The sequence below is a fragment of the Mesocricetus auratus genome, unplaced genomic scaffold (genome assembly GCF_017639785.1).
Source record: "Mesocricetus auratus isolate SY011 unplaced genomic scaffold, BCM_Maur_2.0 Super-Scaffold_100013, whole genome shotgun sequence".
Classification (NCBI taxonomy): domain Eukaryota; kingdom Metazoa; phylum Chordata; class Mammalia; order Rodentia; family Cricetidae; genus Mesocricetus; species Mesocricetus auratus.
In genome coordinates this window covers 8241477-8266771 of record NW_024429196.1, presented here as the reverse complement: position 1 = coordinate 8266771, position 25295 = coordinate 8241477, and the positions used below count along the sequence as shown (strand labels likewise).

The following is a 25295-nucleotide window of genomic DNA, read 5'->3' as shown; positions in this document are numbered from 1 at the left end:
TTGGCTAAACATTACGGTGGAAGCCCTCTGGCCTGTAATATCAGGCTACTGAAAATCCTAGTAGGAGAACTTATAGTTGGGGGGACTGAAGATTTTAGAAGACAAAATAGTGTCTAGTGAGTGAGCTAAGGAAATTACTTATTTTGCTCTTCATTGGAATGACAGCCTAAGGGCTCCAATATGGGCACTTGGTAGCATGCACAAGGTTCTGGGTTCCAATCCCAGCAATACAAAACAGACTGACAAGCAGCTTGTGGGTGTATGCTTTCTACATCCTACAGCAACAATAGACATGGCAGAAATAATGTTTTTGTTTTCTAGAAATTTTCAAATCATCCTTCACAAAAAACAGATCTACATGCAAATCAGTATGCCCTTTCCATAACACATGCCTGCTAAGGAGCACCTGGTTTTGAATCAGTTCTCCATCCATCTCCTTGTACCCGGGATCCAACTCTCAGGTCCTTCTATGTTTCCCAGGGCCCAAAGGAATTTCACTCCTCTGCCACACTCTATACGTTCTTGTCCTGAGACATGGTAGTGAAGGCTCAGCTCCAGTCTTTCTCAGTTCTCCTACACAATGATTCCTTAGGAGGAACAACCACGAGCTCTAACTATCTTTTTCTCATCCAGTTTTTTACTTAAACCTCCCTCTTTTTAAAGTATCCCCAACAAGAGCTACATGAAATTCTCAATGCTGCAAAAATGTACACTGGAGCCATATGCTGAACATACTTAATTTTCCTCAAATGGAAACATCTTTGGGAAGAGAGCTGTAGTCAAAAGAGCTATAATGCATACCACTAAGAGATATGGAACAAAGATGTCACGATGGGCTATCTCTGTAGGGGACACAAATGAGAGAGTGGTGAACCAAACATTGGGCAGCACTGGGGAATGTAGAAGAAGGCAGTCAGAGCAGGGTGCGGTGCTGCACACCTGGATTCCAGCACTCGGAAGCTCAAGCAGGATAGCTGCGTTGCTACCAGCTTGCACTATATAGGAGAACCTGTTTAAAAAAAAAAAGCCAAGCAAGCCAGCAACTCTCCCTCCCTCCCTCACCCCCTCTGTGTGTGTGTGTGTGTGTGTGTGTGTGTGTGCCCGCGAGCGCGCGTGCAGACAAGTTGACCAAACATCAAGGATGGCAGCATGGAATTTAGTTCTGGAAGATGCCATGGGGGAATGAAATAGTAGAAGACAGGTGTTGAGGAGCTGGGCTGTATGAACAAGACCGAGGGGAGCGATTGCCAGGTACTCAGGAAAATGGAAGAGTTATTCAGCCAGGGGATAGCAGGAGGTTCCTGCAACAATTCCGTTACAAAACTAGCAAGTAGAAGTGGGAATTTGAATGGACAGTGTCTAAGTAGAAAGTAAAGAGATGCAAGCCTCTTTGGAGTGATTCTACGGGTGCTCTTGCTGTTTGTTCTGGGACAGGGTCTTGATACGTAGTCTAGGCTGGCCTGGAACTCACAGTCCACCTGCCTCTGCCTTCTGAGTGCTGGGATGCAAGTGTTGAGTCCTGTTCGCTGTCCCCTTATCATGTCATGAGATGCAAGATTTAATCAATGAAAATAATAATTACTCATATTATCATCCCCCTGATACCCTGAGCACAGTTCATGCTGTGCCTTTAGCAGGGCATCACAGTACACACCACAGGTCAACTTGCCTGAAACCCAACTTCTACTCCATGTCCTCTTAACCCAAGTCACATGTCTGTAGTTGCTCTGTATTTTGCCCATGAGGAAAGCTAAAGTTGGCTTTAGGAGGGGAGTTAAGACCTCCTGTCATGCTGGTAATATCACTTCTCATTATTTCCCAAGTCAAGCTCTTCACTGGTCAGTCTCATCAACTCCCAACAATCAGCACAGCTCTCCTACCTCCAGGTTTTCACTCATGCTTTGCTACATTCTTGTCCAGCTCTAGATTGTCTTCAGAAATCCTGTCTTACAAGAGTGTCTTGAAGATTGAATGGAACAACCAACGAAACGCATTTAGAATGGTCTCAGACCCACAGAGAACAGTCCATAGTCATTGCATTCGATGGCACACAGAATGGAGCCAACAGCCTCACACACACTGGCCAAGAGTTCTATACTCAACTTCACACATCCTCAGCCTTGGCTTTTGGTTTTTGAGATGTTTTCCCTACATACTCAGGGTGGTGTGAACTCTCCATTCTTCTGTCTCTACCTCCAAGTGCTAGGATTATAGGTGCATGCCACCAGATCCAGCTAAGAGAAATTTTATTATCCTTCAAAATCCAAATCAATATCACCTCCTCCATGAAACTGACAACTTAATTCATCTAAACTCCACTTTTCTAATCTGGAAACCAAACAATCCTTAAGCTTACATGAACCTTCCTTTCTCTGACGTCTACTCCACTTTTGCTCAGCAAGAATAATGCCCATTGCTCACTGTACACTTACTACACTTTACCCAGCAAGGTAAAAGAGGCTGGCAATAATACTTCACTACTTCTGATGTGTCTGCTGGGTTAGAGAGGGTATGTGAGCTGTCTATGGTCATGAAGCTGGTGAGACACAATACGGAGGTTAGAATAGAATCTCTGTTATCTAATTTTAAAGGGGGAGCCTCCAAAATAAGATTTAAGTGGGAAGGGAGAACATACAATGGGGAAGGAGGGATGGTAGGGCACAGAGAGCTAGCTGAGAATTTTCTTTTGGAAGGTGGGAGAGATATGGGCACGCTTGTACTAAAACAAAGAATGGACTAACTTTAGGACAATCTCACTCATGAGAAGGAAGACATGAAGGCAGGAATGGAGAGTAATACAAAGAGTTAAATTCTTTGGTAGGACAACAGGATTAAATATAATACTAGGTGAGTTAGCAGGAGTTCAACTTCCTCATTCCTGTAACCACCTAATAAATATTTACCAAATATTTTATACAGATTAGGGCAAAACAGTTGGTGCTAGGGAAATGAGACAACACCGTATGTATAACCTCTCAAAGGGAGATGCTACTATTGTATTTAAATGGGGAAATAGGAAAATAAAATCTGTAAACATGAATGGAATAAATGAGAATGTTGGTACTGAGCACTGTGCAAAAGCACCAGTACTGAATGAATATGTTTATACTTAAGGCAGTTTCCCTTAACTTGTTTTTTATTTTCATAATTAGCCACAAAGAAATGACAGTAAATAATTTTTCCAACATAACACTTGACAAAATTTAGACTGAGTGCCCTTTATGATGTGTCAGGGCTTTTTTAACCTAGAAAATGCTAGAAAACAAATATTACAGTTTATATCACAATATATTTAATAGAGTTTTCCAGAAATCATATTTACATGCCATTTCTCTATATTGTGATTTATGCCTACAATTTAAAAACTTCATGAAGTGATTTCACCAATATGGACATTAAAAAATATCTCATCCAGCCTGCCATATAGTGTAAAGTACCTTCTAACGTTGCAGGCAGCTGAGACCCTTGGATTGCATTTTAATGACAAGTCTACCTGTTATAGCTGCAGAAGTGGCGGAAAGCCCAAGTTGGAAACCACTGAAACTTGATCTTGAATAACAACGACTTAGTGTTTAACTGAGAAACCAGAATTCTTTCCTAAGTCATGGATATGAACAAAAAGGTGGCCCAGAAGAATAAAATTCCACCTAGAAAAATATAAGAATCAAACTGGGCTTAATTAAAAGTATTTGGTAGATGTATCTCAAATGAGTTGTGTTAATTACTGTTGACTGATGTAGCCCTCTCGGGTGTTCACATGAGGCTTGGAGTCCAAGAAGGACCAAGAGTCAGAGCAGGAGGGAAACGCTGAACTTCAGAGCACAAGCCTTGGGTACCTTACTATCCTGAATAGATGGAACCCAAAACCTGTGCACGATTTCCCAAGGAACATATATGTGAGCCAATAAGGCATCGTTGGCACAGGTGGATAAAGGGGTGAAATCTGAAGGTACAAAAAAGCTGCCAGTAAAGCAATGGCTTATGGGAATGATCAGACAGGTGAACTGGTTGGGGATGAGAGGGCATTGGAGAAAGTGAGGTTACGATGAATTGCTATTGCTTCTACAGCAGGTTGGAATTTTTTCTAGTTTCTTTTTAGCCCTGGGTACAGGAATCTCTTTCTTGTCACCAAATAGGTCAGTGTTAGTGAAATGGAGTGTTGTTTTTCACCAACACTTTGAGTAATGTTGCCTGTATATGCACTCTGCATCAAGTTCCTTGTCCCTTCCGCAGGAGAGAAGAGAGAGTGATGATTCCAACCCATGGAGTAAGATTACAGGTGTCAGAGATGAGTCACGTAGCAAGAGTTGAAGAGCACAGAGGACGGAGCCCCAGGGCACACCAAGAGACTAGACAGCAGAGGGAGAAGAGCCAGAGAAAGACTTAAGAGAGTAGGGGGAAGCTTGGAGACAAGCTGAGCTCATCAGGAGAGCAAAGGAAGAAGACGGTCACCAGGGAGCAGAGGGTCACTTCCATAGGGTACTTACTGCATGCGAACAGGCTGGGGAGTTGACAAGTGAGCTGGAGGAAGGAGTGGCTGTGGTACCCCGAGCATGTTAGTCACTGGCAGGCCAAAGCCAAGCAAAACTTCAATTCATCTCCAAGTGCCCTCCTAGAATGATTTTCTTCAACTTTTATCTATTTCTCTGTTGTTGGCGGGAAGGCAATACCACGGCCCATGTGTAGAGGTCAGAGGAAAACTGTGTCAGTACTGTCTCCACCTTGTGGATCCTGGACATTGAATTAGTTTGTCAGGCTGGGCAGCAAGCACTCTCACCCACTAAAGCCCTCTCACTGCCCTGCCCTCCAATTAGACTTTTGTAGTTTCTTGTTACCGTCTGAATTTGAAAGGTCCCTCTCAGGCTTGTATATTTGAACACTTGGGCTCATCCAGTGGTGCTGTTTTGGTAAACTGTAGAACCTTTCGAAATAGGGTCTAGCTGGCAGATACAAGGCTTAGGGACCTTTTGAAAATTCTACAGTAGCCTGGATTCCAGTGTGGCTCTCTGCTTCTGGGCAGTGCCATGTAACAAGCTCCTACTACCATGAATTCAGCCATGCCTTTGCCAGAAGACTGACCTTTCCCTTTCAATTGTTCTTCCCCTAAGTGTTTCTGTCTGCTATTTTGTCATAGCAACAAGAAAACTAATTCATTCATCTACCAAAAGGAATTGTAGCAAAATCAGCTCAGGTTGAGGCCCTAGTCTGAGGCTCTCAGTGTTCACCCTCATGGCATCCCTTAAATTAAAAGGGCACATTCCACACATGCGTGAGTTTTGTACATCCTCTTCCTGGGTTCAAAGACACAGAAGCTACTGTACCAAACACCTGTCTGCCTCTGGGAATCACAGACAGAGGTAAAATTCACATCTAGGTCTAATATCCTGAGAAATGAGTTTCTCAAACACAGGATACATAAGCTCAAAGCCAAGACAAATAGTGCTGACACCTTCAGATGTGGTAATATATTTGTGTATTCACAAGGTCAACATATTGGTGTTTTCATTTCTGCCAATCCTTTGGGGCTTGCTTGGTTAGATTTTGGTTTTACTTTTTCCCTTGCTTATTTTACAATGTCAGAATAACACTAAATATTATTTATAACACTACTGTTACCTGTTTCACGGCCTTTGTATTTCCATACAATTGGAGGGTGTTCCATTTTTGCTACATATACTTTTAAAAGTACCTGATTATTTTTCAGACAGGGTCTCACTGTGTAACCCAAGCTGGCCTCAAACTTGCTACCTCCTGGCGCAGTATCCCACTATGACTAACTATGTGCAGTCAATAGTATGTACCTTAGTTTTCTTAAGCATTATCCTCTTAAGGGACCCTTCATGTACACTCACTCTTGTTTACTATAAAGAATACATGTAGGACCAGGCAGTGGCACACGCCTTTAATTCCAGAACTCAGGAGGAGCTCAGGAGACTGGGCTACATAGTGGGTTTCAGGACAGCTGGGACTATAGAGAGACCCTGTCTCAACAAACAAACAAACAACACATAATCTTAATAGAACGCTCATGATTAAAAAAATGACTTGAAAGTGTCATGGTTTAAGAAAAGAATGAATGTGTGGGTCTTTGAATAAAGATGATTCTGTGTCTATAAAAATGAAGGTTGACAACAGCTCTTTATCTTGAGGAGCTTAGGCAAAAACTTGGCCTTAAATACTAACATTTCTTTCCAGATGCTAACTTGGCATTTTCCAAAAGTATGTTTTTATAATGCATCAGTCCAGATATTCTGAGATATGAGCTACATACAGTTATATAAGAAACCAGCAGGGACTGGATGTGTAGTTCCATGGGAGAACACTTGCCTAGCATGCTAAAGACCCTAGGTTCCACCCTTGGTGCCGAAGAAATAAATGAATACATGAACTAATAAGACTGGAAAATGACTACTGATTACATCTTGCCCTTTAAAAAGCTCAAGGGCCTAGAGGCAACCTACAGAAAGAAATGGTATGCTTAATACAACATACACAAATTCTAGTCAAGACAACTCAAGAAAACAGAAAAATTCTAACCTCATTATGCATCTAATTATCTAAGATGCCTAATACATAAGCTTCGAAAAGGCTTGAAGACCTATATAGCCATAAAGTATTATATTTACTACACTTATACTATATTTATTATGTTTATATTTATTACATTTAAAAATATTTTATTTTCAATTATGTGGGTATGTACACACACTCAGGTGCCCATGGAGGCCCGAAGAATGTGTAGATGCCCTGAAATTGGAGTTAGAGGTGGCTATGAGCCACCCCACATTGGAAGTGGGAACTGAACTGGGGTCCTCTGCAAGAGCAGCAGGTGTTTATGACTGCTGAGCGCCTCTTCAGAGCCTGATGAAGATTCATATCCTGATGATAAACAATGTTAAGCAAGACATTTAAACAAAGAACTGGACAGAATTCCTACAGGAATGAGAGCAGATCACTATACTCTACAGTATTTTTGGTGCTTAAAACTCTATATCTAAAAAGTTCAGCTAAGCCGGGGCCGTTGGTGGCGCACGCCTTTTATCCCAGCATTCGGGAGGCAGAGGCAGGCGGATCTCTGTGAGTTCGAGGCCAGCCTAGTCTACAGAGCGCATTTCACGACAGCCTCCCAAACAATACAAAGAAACAGAGGGCGTTTCATGGCAGCCTCCCAAACAATACAAAGAAATTGTTGGAATAAAATATATGAGTATAAGAGCATGGGACTGGAGAGATGGCTCAGTGGTTAAGAACACTGGCTGTTCTTCCAGAGAACCAGTGAGTCATACATTAACAGGTTTGTGGGGAAAGGGCTTCCTGATAGCCATGAGGTAAGTGGCTTAGCTCCACACACACTCTCTGCCATGATGTCATGCCTTAACACAGGTCTAGTGACTGGTGTGAGTCAAGTTTCCACTCCCAGCACCTATATGATGGTTCAAAACCACTCGAGTGGCCCGACACCCTCTTCTGGTCCTTTTAGGCACTGCATGCATGTAGTGCGGACAAGTGCAAGCAAAACACCCACACAAAAATGTTTAAAAGAGCATGATTTCATGATACTGCTCCCTCCTGTTGTGTTTCAATGCTGTCTTAAAAAGCAGAAGGCATTCCCAGCCATGCGACATTTTTTAGAATAGACTCACAAATAAGATAAAAATTAATCTATAAAGATCCACCTTTCTTGTATCATGATTATCCGTGAGCATTTTAAAGGAGCCAGGCTCCAATGCTCTGCTGCCAGCCAGCTGTGTGATCTCATCCCTCTCCCTGTGTTGCTGGGCACTGACCCAAAGCCTAGTTTGTGCCACGCTAGTGCTCCACCACTGAGCTACAAACACCCCAGCCTGATTCCGACCTCAGTCTCCTGGGTCTCCCTGTCCTCTACTCCGAAAACCATGAATTCTTGATGATGACGCTTCAATTTTCTGACATGCCTATTCTCCTATAGTTTATAGAAAAATGATATATGCAAAAAATGGCCATCAGAAAAGCCTAAGCAAAGACAAGTCTTTGAGAAGCCACATCCATGCTCAAGTGTATCTTCCTTTCTTTGAGTGCCTTTTCCTCATAATCCTTGTGTTCACACCTATATAAAACACTTTACATAAAACCTCTAACTCTGGTTCATTAAAAAAAGAAGATCTAATCAAAGATGTCCAGAGGCCAGGGAGATAGCCCTGTGGGTGGAGGACTTGCCATGGGAACTTGATGACCTGAGCTCTACCCTGGGAGCCCACATAAAGGCAAAGGCGACAACCAGCTCCCCAAAGTTGTACTTTGACCTCCACACATGGGTAAGGACCCCCACCCCACACACAATATAATGAGCAAAAAACTTAAAAAGCTTTTGAGAGCTGTGATCTGTAATGAAACTATGCTTTCAGTATTTCCTGGTAGTATATATATCTACATGGTAGACAGAGACTAGTTTAAAGTGTTAAGAGTACATTAAAATAAGTCCTGAGAGATGTTCCAGGGACAGGAATTTCAATGATCGAGTCAAGGGATTGATGCTGTATTGGGAACCCCTAAACTTGATCAGTGGGGATCAAAATCAGGGCCTCTTGCAAGCTGAGTACTCATCCTGCACTACAAAAGGCTCCTGTAGTCCAGCTGGATGTAGTTTTGCACTGTGTGATCAAGTGTGATTTGAGGGGTCCAAGCAGCTTACAAACATATCATTAAAACTAGAAAAGAAGGGTACGGGATTAATACGAACAGAAAGTCAAAGATTTCATAACAAAGGCTGACACGGAAATGATTCAAAACTTGTCTAGGGAGGGGAAAAATCTGCAACTAAGGTGATATTCTCCCTGAAAAAGGATAGAAAAGTTCCTTGTAATAGGTTTAGAAGATAATTAACACAATAGTACAGTTTAGGAACCAAACAACAATGACAGAAACACTTCAACCAGTTTAATAATATGAAGTGTTACATGTATAAAGAATCAATTTAAGTCCACACAAGAAAGCTTGATGATTTTATATAACTAAGCTTTTCTGATCTTATTGTTTACGAAGCCCGACCCTGTGTCAGCTTTGTATTACAAACCATGGGAAAGAACGAAGAAAAAGATGATATTAACCTTGGTCAATTTTTCCCTGTTCACATAAATAGGCTACACTATTTTATATCCTATTTGAAAGGTACAGTTTCTTGTCCTTATGCTTCCAGATAACATAATTATTTATCAAAATAAAATATGGCTAATAGTTCATAACTTTACAAAGTAATTTATTTCTATCTTGCTTAGTCCAAAGGCATACTTATTATTTCTGGTTCTCTTTAATAAAATTAGGAATCAATATTCAACAATCATAGAATAGTAGGATGCTAATTAATTTGGTTTTTTAAAGAGATAAATATTATGCGTATCAATACACACAGAAAGGAGTAACACAAAAACACGGCGCAGAATGCAAAGGCAAGCACACAATGATTACAGCCTCCAAACACAGAACACTGAGGAAGGGAGAGGGAAGAGATACATGTTAGCAGAGCGGACAGGGTGGAGGGAGGCAGAGAGAGAAGTGGACTTAGAGCTGTGCTGATAAGGGCAAGCTGCAACATACAAAGAGGGTGTTTAAGAGGAAGGCCAGATGGGTCAGTGAAGTGAGGGCACTGGCTGGGGAAGCCTGGCAGATGACCAGAGTTGACTCCTGGAACCAACAAGGCGTAAGGACAGAACAACTCCACAAGTTGTTCTTTGACTTCCGCATGCACACGTTGCATGCAAGTATGTATGTGTACACATGCACACTCCTGCCCTTGAGTACACACACACATACATCGATGTGTAAAATAATTTTTAACGTTTATGAGGAAACTTCCATTCCTTTACAGCTACCATCACTAATTATTCGAACCTTTAAAAAGTTAGAACAAAGTAAATTTCAGTGGCAATGTTTGGATAAATTTACTACAGACAATTTTACATGCAGATATTATGAAAAGTTTCACTGAAAGTCCAACAAATGGCAGCCACAGTGGCACATGACTCTCAGTGCACTCTGGGAGCCTGAGGATGGGAGAAACTGAGTTTGAGGTCAGCCTGGGCTACAAAGTAAGATGCTGTATAAAACAGCCAAGAATAACTCCAGTTACACATCTGAAAATGTAAAATTCTATGCTTTTGTTATGTAAAATAAAATGCACACTCAAATTTAAAATTGAACAGTTTGTTTGGTTTGAGCAATTCAAGCTGGCCTTGAGCCTCTGGTGACCACGCCTCTGCTGGGACTAGAGTCATGTGTCTCAATTCACTATTTACCTGCAGTTTTATTTTCCAGAGTCACTGTGTCCATTCCCTGCTTTTTAACAGTGTAGCTGAATATTGGAGAAATGAAAGATATGGGAGAGATGGCTCTGCTGTTAAGAGAGCACTGCACTTCTGGAAGACCTGATTGCCTTTCCCAGCACCACATGGGGTAGTTCACAAGCACCTACAACTCCCAGTTCCCGGGGACTGGATGCCCTCTTCTGGCCTCTAAAAGCAACTGCACTCACATGTGCAACCCCCCCCCCCCCCCGCCTCCAACCGCATACATAGATACATAAAAGGAAAATAAAATCCATTTTAAAAGGCAGAGACCTTACAATCATATAAATACAGTTGAAGCACTCTGTGTGAAGCTCTGGGTTCCTATACATTTGAGAGGAAATGATGCATAGAACGTTTTCTGTCCTCTAAGATAAACACCTATGCTGCTCTGCCATTAGCCTATCACAATGAAGCTATTATTTTACTACCTGTTAATTTCTAATCATTCCGGGGAAAAGACTGATGGTATTAATATATGTTGTATTGGAAATACAAACTCACAGCTGACAAGAAAATGTTAGAGAAACAACATATAACTTCTACCAACTTTTTGGTGCTGCCCCCTGCTGCTCTGTGCCTATGTTGACTGAAAACTGTCCTTAGTCTTTCCACCTGTTTACTCTCCTACTCTCCAGTAAAAACTGGCCGTCGGCGGGGATTGCGGGAGCTCCCCCCCCCCAATGGTGAGCAGCCGCTAACACGTGTGGGCAGTTTCCTCCTCTCTGTCTCTACCATTTTGTGGGATCACCTTGGACTGTTCTGGGGGTACTGAGTTTTAGATCGCCCAGCTTGAGGTTCCAAGGGCCACCCCACACTGTGTTCTAGTTCTTTCCAGAGGCTGTGTGCGTCCCTCTCTCTTACCTCTGCTCTTGTTGCTTTGCCTGGCATGTCCTCTTATCAGTTTCTGCAGGTGCAAAGCCCATAGTGCCCACAGAGTTCCAGTCAAAGCTGCCTTCTCTGGAGTTTACCCCATTCCCGAATCCTGTTCTTTCTGCTCTCTCTTTTTTTTTTTTTTTCTTTTGAGACAGGGTTTCTCTGTATTGCTTTGGAGCCTGTCCTAGAACTCACTCTGTAGATCAGGCTGGCCTCAAACTCAGAGATCCACCTGCCTCTGCCTCCTGAGTGCTGGAATTAAATGTGTGTGCCACCAACGCTCAGCTTCTGCTTCTTTTCAAACCTCAGCATTTTGTTTTGTTTTGTTTTGTTATGTGGTAGAAGTTCAATAAAGATTTGCTTAATAGGTGAGGAGATAATATAGAAACTCTTGAAAAGTCTGTTTCATTCACTTGATGTGTATGTGTGTGTGTGTGTGTGTGTGAGGTGTGTGTGTGTGTGGTATGTGTGGTGTGTGTGCTCCTGTGTGTGTGTATGCATAGTGGTAGGGTGTTGAGTGAAGTCTTCCTGCCAGCCTGATTCCAGAGCTGCATCAGTCCCAAATGAACACACAGGAGGCTATATTAATTATTAAGTTGTTGGCCGTTTGCTTGGTTTCTTACTGGCTATCTCTGACTCAAGTATTTACCCTATTATTGTTAATCTAAGTATTTCTCTTACTGGAGAAAGGGGTCTGGACTTTTTACCCCTATGGCGGCTACATCATGGCTCTCTCTGCCTCTTTCCCAGAATCCTCCTTGACTCCTAGTCCCACCTATCTTGCTTCCCTATTGGCCAACAGTACTTTATTGACATATACACCCATCAGTAGGGTGTGTGATGTGTGATGTGTGATGTGTGTGTGTGTGTGTGTGTGTGGCGTCTGCATATAAGCCTGTGCATATGAGCATCCAAGAGTGCAAATGCAGAGGCCACAGCAATACGTTGAGAGTCTTCCTCCACCACTCTCCATCTTACTGACTTGACACAGGGTCTCTGGCTGAACAAGAAATTCATCTTTTGGGCTAGACTGGTTGGATCAACCTGTCTCCAGTCCCCAAAACTGAGGTGCCAGGCATGCACAGCCTTTTCATCTAAGAGGTGGTAATTTGAACCCGGTCCTCTTGCTTGTAGCACAAATGCACTTACCCACTGAACCATCTTTGCAGTCCCTCACTGACTTTCAATAAAGTACCTGGGGAAGACAGCATTCTGCCCCAGGAGTTGTTCTAATACTGAAGACTCATGTGTTTAAATGAGGCACTGGGGGTGAGGGTAGGGACTGGACTTAACCCAGGGCCTCACATACGTAAGCAAGTGCTCTACCACTGAGCTAAATCCTCAGATGTGGTGTGATCTAATGCCCATCCTATCTGTTAGAGCTGGGATCTCAGGTTTCCTACAGTGCTATTAAAGGTTTGGTGTCACGGTGGTGCTATGGGGAGATGGTGGAGTCTTTATTTAGGAGGTTGGGCCAAGTAGGAGGACTTTAGATCATTGGGGATGGTCTCATGGGGACAGGCAGGGCCGTACCCCCCCCCATTTTCTTTTACTTACTGGCCACGAAGTGAGTGGATACGCTCTGTCCACTACCTCCACTATTACCAACTGTCATCCCCAGAAAGTGACAGGTTTCCAGTCCCAGACCAGAACTTCTACAACAGAGCCAGCAACTCTTTTGTCCTTATAAGTTAACTTCTCAGATAATTTCTTACAGTGATTATGGAAAAGCATTGAAAGGTGTTTTGACCTCTGCGATCAGAAAGTGAGTTCAGAGAATGTATTGATTGCTCACTGCAGACGTAGATGCTCCAAACTCATCAACTCATCTCTCCCAGTGCTAAGGTGAGGTAGCAATACTACCCATCACAGGAAACTGAGGGTCTAACTGGCCTAACATAATCCAGCTGTAAAGGGTGCAGTTCAGAATGCAGGCAAGCTCACTCAGGAGTGACTCACCTGTACACCACCCTCAACTGGAAGGGGGAGAAGGGGTTTAGTCGGCTTTTCTGCACTACCCTGTTAACTGGGGCTCTCTGAAAATGTGGCAATACAGCCAACAAAGTCCAGTGAGATGTCCAGAGCCCACCAGGCATGTGCTGCATCTGCAAGAGCTGACTGTTCTATAAGACAGAAGGTGAAACCACGTGGCATCCTGCCATGCTTAAAAGTCTCTGAGGCGATAGGTGGTAGTGCTGCATGCCTTTAATCCCAGCACTCGGGAGGCAGAGGCAGGTGGATCTCTATGAGTTCGAGGCTAGCCTGGTCTATAGAGCAAGTTCCAGAACAGGCTCCAAAAGCTACAGAGAAACCCTGTCTTGAAAAACAAACAAACAAAAAAAACCAAAAATCTCTGAGGCTTCACTATAAAAGACTATGGTACAATCTAAAAGATTAAGAAATGCAAAATCCAAATATCTGTCAATGGAGTCACTTGTGTGAGGACCATAAAATTCTAATCCAAACTGAGTATGCGTGGCAAGCGACTGAGGCAGGAGGTTCACAGGTTTGAGGTTATCCTGGGCTACATAATGAGAACATGTCTATTCAATGTATACTCAAAATAAAACAAATTTTAAGAATGATTTTAATCTTTAAAAACAAGTAAAGGCAGATCAATATCTAATTGAAATATGCCCCTGGAATATGTTTTTAATTAAAAACCACAGTGAACACAAAGGGAGACTCAGCATGGCTCAAAAAGTCTCAGACAAGGATATAGCTGTCTTGTCACTAAAATCTCTGCTTATCAAGTCCCAGCAAGCTGTTAAGTCACCCGGGGAGGCAACTCCCAGAGACTATACATGAGGGTATAACTGTTCCTGTAGGAGCTGAGCACAATGCATGTCAGAATGACTTAGAATGCATATTGGAAGGCACAGAGATCACTTTACTTTTGAAACATGGTCTCATGTGGCTAGCCTTGAACTCACTATGTAGCCGAGGTAGTCCCTGAACACCTGATCCCTCTATTTTCACAAAGTGCTAGGTTATAGGCGAGTGCCCCACATCTAGCTCCTAGGTGATTTCATTAAAAAGTGCTGCGCTGGTTTTGAACAATCAGCTTGGTGGAGAAGAGGTCAGCCCACTGCACGTTTAAGCAAACACCTACTAAGTATATGGGTCTCCCCTAGTTAAAGTCTGTGTGGTGAGGGCTGTCAGCTTACTGTTTCCCTTCACACAGCAGGCTCTATGCTGCAGTTTTTCTCTGTTTATTTTACATCTCCTCCACCTCCTAGGAGATAGATCTCTGGCTGCTAGGTATGAGTAGCCAGCAGCACTGGTCCACACACAGCCCTTCCCAGAGTTTGGGCTTCGTGCTTTGTTTCAATAGTTATTAACCTATTGACTTAACTTAGAGATGCTCAGCCTCTAGCTGCATAGCAAAAATCATGAATAGCTGTGGAAAACGCTACACCCAGCTCCAGCCCAGATCAATAAACTCAGATCTCCTGAGGTGAGACGTAGGCATTTTATTTGCAAGTTTCTAGGTGAATTCACATGAAGATAGAAGGCTGGGAGTGTAGCTCAGACTCAAAGTGCTTGCTTAGCAAGCACAAGGTTCTGACTTCTGAGGCTCTGGCTTCTGTCCTCAGCACCACACAGTACATAGGTCAATAAACACAGGCACACACGTGGGCAGCACTGAGAAGTACTGGGTTAAGATTATGAGCCTGCCATAGCATGGAGGATCCAGGTACATTCTGGACCAGGGCCACCCAAGAGAGCCTTCTAGAACATCAGAAAGGTTTCATAGTCTGTGCTGCCCAGTATAGAAGTCACTACTAAGTAACCACTTGAAATGAAGACAGACGATTGAGAAACTGGAACTCAAGAGTTTAAGTTAATTCAAATTTAAGTATACACAGATGCATGTAGTAAGTGTACTAGTGTATTGGAAAATGCAGCCCTTGAGTTTTATGCCATTTTAAGAGCTGAGTCTGTTATTAAATGGGTACTGAATGGTTGGTGTGTGTGTGTGTGTGTGTGTGTTTGTGCACACGTGCATGCCCCAGTAGGCACTGTATTCTGCATGAGGAGGCTAGCAGACAATTTGGGGGAGTAGTAGGTTCTCTCTCCTTCTGCCATGTAGGTCCCAGAAATTGGCCTCAGGTCGTGAGGCTTAGCCTGCAAGTACCTTTACCTGCTGGGCCATGTCACCATCCTCAGACTCTTAGATTCTAGGCCACACTATTCACACCTCTTTGAAGTCCTTCACACCACTTTCCTGGCAAGAACTCCAGCTGAACAGAAGGAGAGACTGAAGGTGATACTGGCTTCTGAGGAAGGTAAGGACTGTGAATTGACTTCTCCTTCCCTCCATTCAGGTAGTGAAAAAAAGGGGGAGGGGTTTAGAACTAAGGGTTCTTTAAGTTTTGAGTTTTGTAGTTTAATAATGGAGAAGTGAAGTGATTAAACTCTGGGGAAAGTTCTCTTTAATCCTTGGCATAATACAGTGCTTTCCAAGTGGGGGTTGTGACCTTTGCCTTGGAAGATGGCAAGTTTCCAGTGATCTCTGGTGACAGCCTGAGTTCCAGGGCTAAATATAGGTCACTGGCAATGACAGCTTCCCTTTCTCAGGCACTTGGAAACCCAGTCCTATGAAAGAGGTTATTCACGGCTGGTGGGAGACAAGACTGAGAATCACCAGGAACATGGCCCAGATACAGGACCCTTTCCACTGCCACTGCCTACTGAATAAAACCAAACCGCGTTTACCTGATTTCCAAAATGACTTGTAAATTGTGGGTTGCTGTTTTGAAATTCTAAAAAAAAAAAAAAATCATGCTTTTTCCTTTACAGTTTGAGAGAGCAAGAGTGGATTTATAAAACTTAGCAGCAATCCAGACCAGGGTGCTTCCCCACTGCTGCAGCACAAGCATGCGAACTGTAATCAAACAATTTCAGTGGTGAAATCAACAGCCATCAAGTCCTTGTCAACTATCACTGTTCCTGTGAGGCGCCTGCCCACCCTATGTAATACAGCGATATGTACTCATTCATTATACTGCCACTTTTAAATGACAGTTTATGACCCATTTTTGAGACCCAATTAAGTATCGTGGCTGATAGACTGAATGTACTGGGTAGTGTTCTCCAAGGGTGTACCCTGAAGGAGTGCATACAGGTCATTTGGGACGGGCTGAAAGAGTACATTCTCACAGGACACCCCCAGACTTCCTGAATACAGAATGGGAGGGGTGTAACCCAGCACTCTGTGTTTTCATAAGCTATCCAGGTGATTCTAATGCTAAAATTTGACATTCACTGATCTAAAGTATTGTAAATCCCCCCACATTGTCCCCCAGGAAAAGGCTTCCTTTATCTCCTGAAGTTGAAAAAGACTGAAACATTTTACTGTTTGTTATTATTCTTATAATCATCATTATTGCTATTGCGCATGCCAGGGAGTGTGCACACGTGGAGGGCAGAGGACAGCTTACAGGAGTTGGTTTTCTTTTTCCACTGCATGTCTTCTGGGACTCGAACCCAGGTCATCAGGCTTGTGCATCAAGCACTGCTATTGGATGAGCCGTTCTAGAACCTAAATCTGGTCTTGCATGTTATAAATCAGAAGTCATTATTTTATCTGGACTTAATTGTATGAGTAGCGAATTTCCCTATTTCAACAAGGCTTCTTTGTTTTTTGAATGAAATTAATTTTCATAAGTTTAAAATTTGTAAAAATCAACTTCTGATGATATTGTACAAGGGTACCTTAAACAAACTCAACATAGAAAACTTTCAGAAGTAGGCTGGGGCGATTACTCTTCAGGTGAGAGCCCTTGTACCATAAGTCCAATGACTGAGTTTGATTCCAAAAATCCCAGATGGAAAGAGAGAACTAACTCCCACAAGTTGTTGCCTGGCCTCCACGTGCACACGCCAGGAATCACACATGCACACGAGTGTAATAAATAAGAAAGACAATTTCAGATGTATAGCACTGCTAAATGAGGATCACTCCTCCCATGAAATGATCACTGGTTCTAAAATAATGAATAAATTCACTAGAAACTTATGTGGTTATAGTATACCATGAATTTAAAGTATGCCAATTCACAAAATGCAAATTTGCAGATCTCTAATGTGGTAGTGAAGAGGCAAGTCTACAAGATCTGACTCAGACCTCTATGTTCCAACTCTAGTTTTTCATCTACTAGGTAATGTGGGTCATGCCTAAGGTATGCCAATTTCTCTGCCTGTTTCCTCCATAAAAACGAGTTAGACTGTCCTATCCCACTTCTTGTGAAGGTTCAAAGACAGTACTTGCAGCAAAACAACATATGTCCAGTTGAGTGCTGTTGCTGTTACTGCCTTTTAAAACATTTGTTCATTTATTTGTGTGCGTCTGCATGTATTTACATGAACCATGCTCGTGGTGGTGCCTGTGGAAGCCAGAAGAGGGTGTCATAGCTCCTGGAATGGGAGCTACAGGTTGCTATGAGCTGCCACATAGGGGCTGGGAATTGAACTTGGGTCCTCTAAGTCATCTCTCCTGCCCTGGTTGTTCTTTTTTGAATTTGCTCACCTGTGACTAGCCTGGTCACCATGAACACAGATGATACTGAAACTCCATCACTCCAGAGTGTGCAAACCGTAAAACCAAGCTAATGACAATGAATTCTGGACACCCAGAAACTATCCACCCTTCTAAGCATTCCTCTCTAGCCAAACCCACTGTGCTCCCTTCAGTCTCCTGGGAAAGGACATCTCCCTTTGCAAAAACAGAAAGTCTCCTCATTTTGAAAACTGTCTTGGTAGGACCGACAAGGTCAAAACCCCCAAGAAGGTACATAAAATGGATGAGTAAGTCAAACCTAGAGCTGTGGCTTTCCTCCTGAGTAATAACTTAGTTAAATCATACTCTTAGTTTTAACATCATTACCAGCAGAGTTCTATGTTAGCACAAAAACAAATTGGGTGGTTAACATACCCAGCTAGTAAGAGTTAACTGGTTCTATAACAAAATAAGTTTGCTATCTTAAATCACTGCAGCAACTCCTTAACTGGTCCTTCTTCAATTTGACTATGCAGAAATAACATTAATTTTACTTTTCCTGCGCCATACTTGCTTTGTAGAGTAAACATCTAGTCTAATGTATTAACTACATAAAATATTCGTTTTGTCTTTAAATTTTCTGTTACATATCATTAGAAATTTCTACAGACGATTTTAAGATAAGAATGCACATTAAAAGAAGCTGCTGAGTGGCGCACACCTTTAATCCCAGCACTCGGGGAGGCAGAGGCAGGTGGATCTCTGTGAGTTCGAGGCCTGGCTGGTCTACAGAGCGAGTTCCAAAACAAGACAGAGAAACCCTGTCTCAAAAAACAAACAAACAAACAAACAAAAACAAAACAAAACAAAAAAAGAAGCTGCTGAGATGACTCAGTCAGTAAAATGCTTGCTGTGGAAGCATGAGGATCTCTGGCCAGATGACTAGCACACATGTGAAAAGTCAGGGACGATGCCATCTGCCTGTAATCTCAGCAACAGGAGGTTGGAAAAGATAGGTGGATCCCTGGGGCTTTATTGCCAGCCAGAGTAGCATAACTGGTGAACCCTGGATCCCAGTGAGAGACTCGGCCTCAAAAATTTAAAATTACTTCTGATGTAGTCTTTGGTTACTCTTTTTATTTTGGCTACATTACTGTAAAGGTTGATAATGAACACAGTGATGTTTAAGTCTTGGTGTGGCTATATGAGTAAATGTACAAAACACATTTAAATAGCAAAAAGCATGGGTATTGGTGGCGCACGCCTTTAATTCCAGCACTAGGGAGGCAGAGGCAGGCGGATCTCTGTGAGTTCGAGGCCAGCCTGGTCTACAAGAGCTATTTCCAGGACAACCTCTAAAGTAATACAGAAAAACCCTGTCTTGAAAAAACAAAAACAAAAAACCTAAGTTAAACTGAGCTACACATAAAGACTGCAAACAAAACAAAACAAACAAAAACAAAAAGCATGAGCCAGGAGAGGTGGCGCACACCTTTAATTCCAGCACTCAGGAGGCAGAGGCAGGTGCATTTCTGTGAGTTTGAGACCAGCCTAATCTACAAAGTAACTTCCGGGACAGCCAGGACTGTTACACAGAGAAACCTTGTCTCTAGAAAAAAACAAAAATAAATAAAACATATTATTTTTTCGTTGGTGCTATTTTTTGTTGTGGGTTCTTTCTTTTCTTTTTGAGACAGACAGAATCTCCTATAGCCCAGCCTGTTTTTGAAGTCCTGAGTCTTGTGTCACCCTGACCCTGCTTAACTGTTTTGTTTTGTTATGTGCATTGGTGTTCTGACTTCATGAATATCTGGGAACTGGAGTTACTGAAAGTTGTGAGTTGCCATGTGGGTAGTGGGAATTGAACCTGGGCCCCTGGAAGAGCAGTCAGTACTCTTAAACACTTTGCTGAGCCATCTCTCCAGCCCCCAAGTTTAAAAGTGTTTTTAAAAGTTAACATGAAGGACTCTGGGCTGAATCCTAACCAACAATACAAACAAATGGAGCTCATCCTCCCAATGAACCCTCCTCAAGGGCTTTCTCACACAAATAAGCCAATGTTGTATTCCTTGCTTTGTTCTTGCTTTGTAAAGGGTATGCATGTCAGGTGGCTATCTGGTTATGTAGTTATCTGTGCTATAGCTAAAACATGAAGGCCAATCACCACTTCTCCAACCTGGCTGTTGCCCAAATTATGATCCTTTAATGGAAGGACACTTGTCAGATCCATATAAGCAGGTCAAATTTAAACATTTTCCTCCTCTAGAGGAATGACCAATGGCTCCAAATGGGAATACCCCACACCTAAGGCCTCAGATTTAAAGCATTAGAACATGGAGCCATGTTGGAGTTTTAGTTTCATAAAAGAAGGAATCTTTCCCTTCTCTCTCACTACTGTGACCCAGCATCTTGTCCTATAGATGGAGAGAGGTAGATCTTTTTTTTTTTTTTTTTTTTTTTTTTGGTTTTTCGGGACAGGGTTTCTCTGTATTGTTTTGGAGGCTATCGGTCCAGCCCAGCCTCGAACTCACAGAGATCCGCCTGCCTCTGCCTCCCGAGTGCTGGGATTAAAGGCGTGTACCACCACTGCCCGGCGAGAGGTAGATCTTAAGCAACCAAACTCCCTCTGGTAAAATCTGTGTTACACACAACAAGCATAAAACATGCTTATCTTTTCAAGAATGAAATCCTTTTGTCTGCTTTACGTTCTGCTTGGCATCTTTGTCTGACGGTCAACTGTGGAATGACAGAGTAAGAATACAACACACCCATTCCATATTTTCTCTCCTTGGCAACGTCATGCCAGGAACAGTAGGTTGCCTTTGCAGAATGTCTGCCGTGTCTAGGAAATAACAGAGAAGAAGCAAACACACGCAGGGAGGACAAAACTACAGCATTTAAAACACGTAACTTCAGGTCTGCACTGAAGTGTCACTCACAGTCCATATTCTTCCTTTTAAAAAAGTTCACCCCAAGTTAAGGGAGCCTCCCCTGAGTGTGGTCGCACCACATCGTACCTATGTCTCAATGCTTTTTCCCTTTGTTGCCTCATCCTGCCATTACCTATTATCTAGTGGGTTTGGCTAATCTGAAATTTATATCCTCAATACTTGGGAATACCAACAACTACACAGTAAGGAATTAGGAAACTATATTGGTTTAGTACATTAAATCTGAATGTAATCTTCAGTTTATTCCTATTATTGAAGAATCAAAGTATTTTTCTGAGCTGTATTGTCTAGGATCCAACTTAAAGACTGTCTCTGTCTTCTATATCCTTCCTTCTGCAACCTGTTTCCTGACCATTTCACTGTTCATTAATATCTCCCTCCACAAGAGGGATGGGTAGCACGCGTACACACACACACACACACACACACACACACACACACACACAGAGAAATATTTTAATAGAATTGATTTTGTTACTATTGTCTCTGATAAAATTATATGCAAAAAGTGTCAATGTGACTGAAATGACATGGCAGAATTCTGAAAAAAATAATTTTTGATTATCCATGATCTTGCAATTACTTCCATGAAAAACTGAATCAGTTCTCTACATGTTAAATTTTATAGAGGTTTTTATAGAGAAAAATTGGTTTTATAATTCTAAGATACCAAACCCATGAACTAAATGTCTATAAGATACTATCAATTAAAAAGAATTCCCAAAGAATCAAGAGCTAAAATGAAGCACCAGGTACATTTTAAGATGGAGAATATAAAATAGGGAATTATTTTCACCTTATAGCTTTAAACCTCTTTACTTACACAACGATGCAAAGGTCACATATAGAAGAGTATATGTGACAGAAATGTCTATGGGTATTTTCAAAAGTAACCATTGAACTCTAATGGTTACTTCATAATCAATGATGTAATAGTCAGGAGGAGAACAAAGAGGATTGCACAGCTACGGATGGACTTCCCAGTTCAGTTTGCTCTTAAAAGAGGTGACATTAGACAAACACTGTTAGTTTCAGAAACTGAACAAAATGAAAAATTACTGCATTATGGAGAACAGAATATTTTAGCAATAAATGTGCCGTAAGGTATATTTTATTCAGCTGATCAACTTCGGAGAACTAAAGTCTCAGCACTACCAGATTAAATAATACATTTATACCTGCAATATCTCATTCCATAAATCGTAACTATCAGAAGCCACACCGCATTCAGACTCTACAAAGAGAGAAAAGAAAATGTGCTAGTGGACACATCCATACCTTTCGAGCATGGCATAAACAAAATATAGGCATTGGGTATGATTATTGTGAAGTTCAAGGAAAGAGATACACAGATTCTAGGAAATACTATTTCTACTATTTCATACATTCTTTTACTCCACACTGCTAAAGGATTAGTGAAAAGGTCATTTATGTATTTCAAAGTAAATAAAGACACTTAGTAACTCCTGACATTGTCACTCTCTTAAGACACAACCTAGTAATCAGATGGTCCAGATGCTATGTCAGTTGTTTTATTTTATTTGGCAAATAATGTTTCAAGGTATAATTGCTGATTCCTCCCACTTTCTTTCTGAACTGAGGACATCCCTACTATCTTCACAAACAAGTAAAATGTTTACAGGGACCAGTAAAACTGATGTCATATTGTGACATATTTTTGTTCCTAGCAGGCTTTGGGCCTAAATCCCATATTCTCTAATCAGATAACTCTCAAGAACAAAGATGTAACCCCATCCTTACATGTGTGCACATCAATATTTTTAAGATAAAAGTAGGTATGCAATATTCTTAAAAAATTATCTTAGCTCAAAAATATTTGCTGATTTTTTTTAAACAAAGCTATCTACAAATTCAATTCAAGGAGCAGCTCAAAATAAAACAGACACGACAAGCTCCTATAACATCCTCAAGACAAACTCAGAAAGGTATTTCAGAATTCCCTGATTCAAAATGAAATCCAACTTTTACAACGTCCAAGGAACTAATACTCAGACGTTTTGTTATGCCGAAAGGGAACTAACCAGCATGGTTTTGTAAAATAAGGAAAATATAAGTACCAAACACTAGTGAGGAGAGGGAGGGTAAATGACAGCTTATTATTAAAGAATCTGATAGAGATAATAGATCAGATCATATCAAACACAACTGCCAACTGCATGCTTGTCCATAATGTCCCTTGAATTGGATGTGACGACATGTCTGCTCTCACCACGGTGCACAGTGCACGGAAGACGCTTAAATAATACAGCTGAGCAAATTGGACTTTCTTTATGAAATTAAAGGATAACAGATAAACTCTTGCCCCACCTTTTTTCTTCCTTTTTTCTTTTAGTAAAACTGACAAATTGTTGAGGAGCACTACAGCGCCACCAACACAGATCAATGCAGAACAACAACAAAAAAAAATCTCCCACCGTGTGCAAAAAGAAGAAAATTAGAAAAATACCAAAAATTACAAAATGTCTCCCATATGCACCTTTCCGGAGAAAAACGTAAGATAGGTCTACAGAGATGAATAGACAGAGAGCTGTAAAGAAATCACATCCCAGACCACAAGTTAGATCCGCTCAGCAATAAAAGAGCCACTATTTAGCAACAGCCATAACTTAAACCCTGTTATGTCAGTCTCCACCTTCATTATACCAGAGCTGCTTTCTGTAGTTTGTATTCAAGTACTCCATCAAGAGAATCACAATAGGTCTATTAAAAATCGAAAAGCTACAACGGTAGTTTGCTTGTTGATAATTTACTCTGGACAAATTAGGCAATAGATAATTTTTATAAGGAGGATATGTACATATTTGGCACTATCAACATTGCTGGCACACAAAAAAGTCCATCTTGAAACATCTGAGTTCCCCTGTAGTTCACAGAAATTAAAGTATAATTTTCATTATATATGTTTATCTTTAACAATGCAGAGAAAAAACTGCTCCCCCCTTTTAGTAAAAATTAACCAGACAAAATTACGTGGAACGTGCACAGATCGAAGCTAAAGAAAAATACAAAGATTGGTTTTGCGAGAAGAAACACAATGAAAATCTCTCTTATCTGGTGCTCCCTTCAAAGATGTAATGACAAGAATGTTTAAAATTATAAACTTACCATCAGTGTAGGCAAAGCAGCAACCAGTCCTCAAAAAAAAATTGTAACAATATAGGCTGGGGACTGGGTTGTCCAGAAAAAACAGCCTCGGGGCAGCGTACGGATCTTCAAACATCCTGAAAATATTTGGTAAATCAAAAGTGAGACTTTCCTCCATGGAGGGCGGCGGAGCGGGCGGGCAGCCGCAGGATCCGAGGGCGTTCGGGGGAATGGAGCAAGCTGGAGGATGCGGAGCGGGCGGCGGCGGGAGGCTCGGGGTTAACAACTTTGCGCTGGCGGGCGGACGGGCGCGCTGATTGGCTGGCGGCCGCCCAGCTCGGCCCTCGCTCCCGCCTCCCGCAGCTCGGAAAGAATGCACGACTGTGCCATTTTACACCGGGCTCGAGAGAGCGCCGCCGCCCGCCCCGAGCCGGGGCTCGGGATTAAGTGACTAGCACAACAATGGCAGCGGCCGCGTCCTCCGAGCATTTGGGCACGCCCTTGCGTGTGGGGGGCTCCACGCGAGACGGCGTCCGAGGGGGGATGTGGATGTGGACGCGGCCATTTGGAAGAGAAGCCCGTGCAAGTGTGCTCGGTGTGCCGTCCCCCAGGACCTCCCGTAGCCACAAGCACCACGGTCCCTGCATTAAGTTGCCGAATCCTGACATACAGTTGAAACCATATTCAGCTTCCCCCCCGCTTCCCCGTTCAACACGGCTTCCAAACCCCTTCCTGACCGGCCCAGTTCTACTGCTCCGCCTTACAAACAAAATGGCTGAGGTGCCCAGTTTTTTGGATCCTTCCACCCGGCCTCCAGGAAGTGGTAAAAATGCAAAATAAATATTGCACTAAAGTACACCCTTGAGTCTGAACTCCGGACCACCCTTTGGTGCTGGTGCTAGCGGGATGCCTAGAAAATGCGCTTCTTCTTCTTCTTTGTATCCTATTAATTGTTTTGAAAAGAACATCAATCATTAGGCATTTACTTGACTATAATTTGAACTTCCTGCTTTACATATTTATAAGGTCTTTCACCTATCTTGGCAGGCTTTCAAATTAAGTGGGCTGGGAAACTTGATTCTCTCTAGATGTGAGCTGAGTAGGGTTGTTGCAAACAGGCTTTTCTAATAAAGACAGCCTGAAAAACTGAACATAAAAATGTTAGAGGAATCCAACACTTGTAATTACAAATATAAAATCCCCAAAGTCAGCTATTATCAAAGTGTTTCTAATACTTATATGGCTGAACTGAACGCGTTCACTGTACAATTCCTTGCCAGCTAAATTGCTAATGAGCCAAAAATGAAAGAAGAAAACACTACAGGATGAAAAAAGGACGAAGAATTGCCTACATTCTTCAAGACCACCCCCACTTGCGTAGAGGTCCGGTATGCTTGGCTGGCATTAAGTAGGTAACCACCTTAAAAACCTATAGCTAAGGTTACTATATCACTCATTGTCTACGACAAGACTCTGCGAATAAGAGAACAAATGCTATTAATTACAGAACAATTAGAATAAACATGGCCTCCCTCCAGAAAA

General features: G+C 42.1%; 1 protein-coding gene across 1 annotated transcript in view; it reads right to left on the bottom strand.

Annotated features, from left to right (window-relative positions):
• Positions 1–24034, bottom strand: part of Epc1 (enhancer of polycomb homolog 1) — an 83964-nt gene extending 59930 nt beyond the window's left edge. Inside the window, exon 1 of the mRNA XM_005085159.4 lies at positions 23775–24034. Within this exon, the coding sequence (XP_005085216.1) occupies positions 23775–23777 (3 nt within the window). The 5' untranslated portion in view covers positions 23778–24034. The remainder of the gene's footprint in view (positions 1–23774) is intronic.
• Between the last annotated feature and the right edge of the window lie 1261 nt (positions 24035–25295).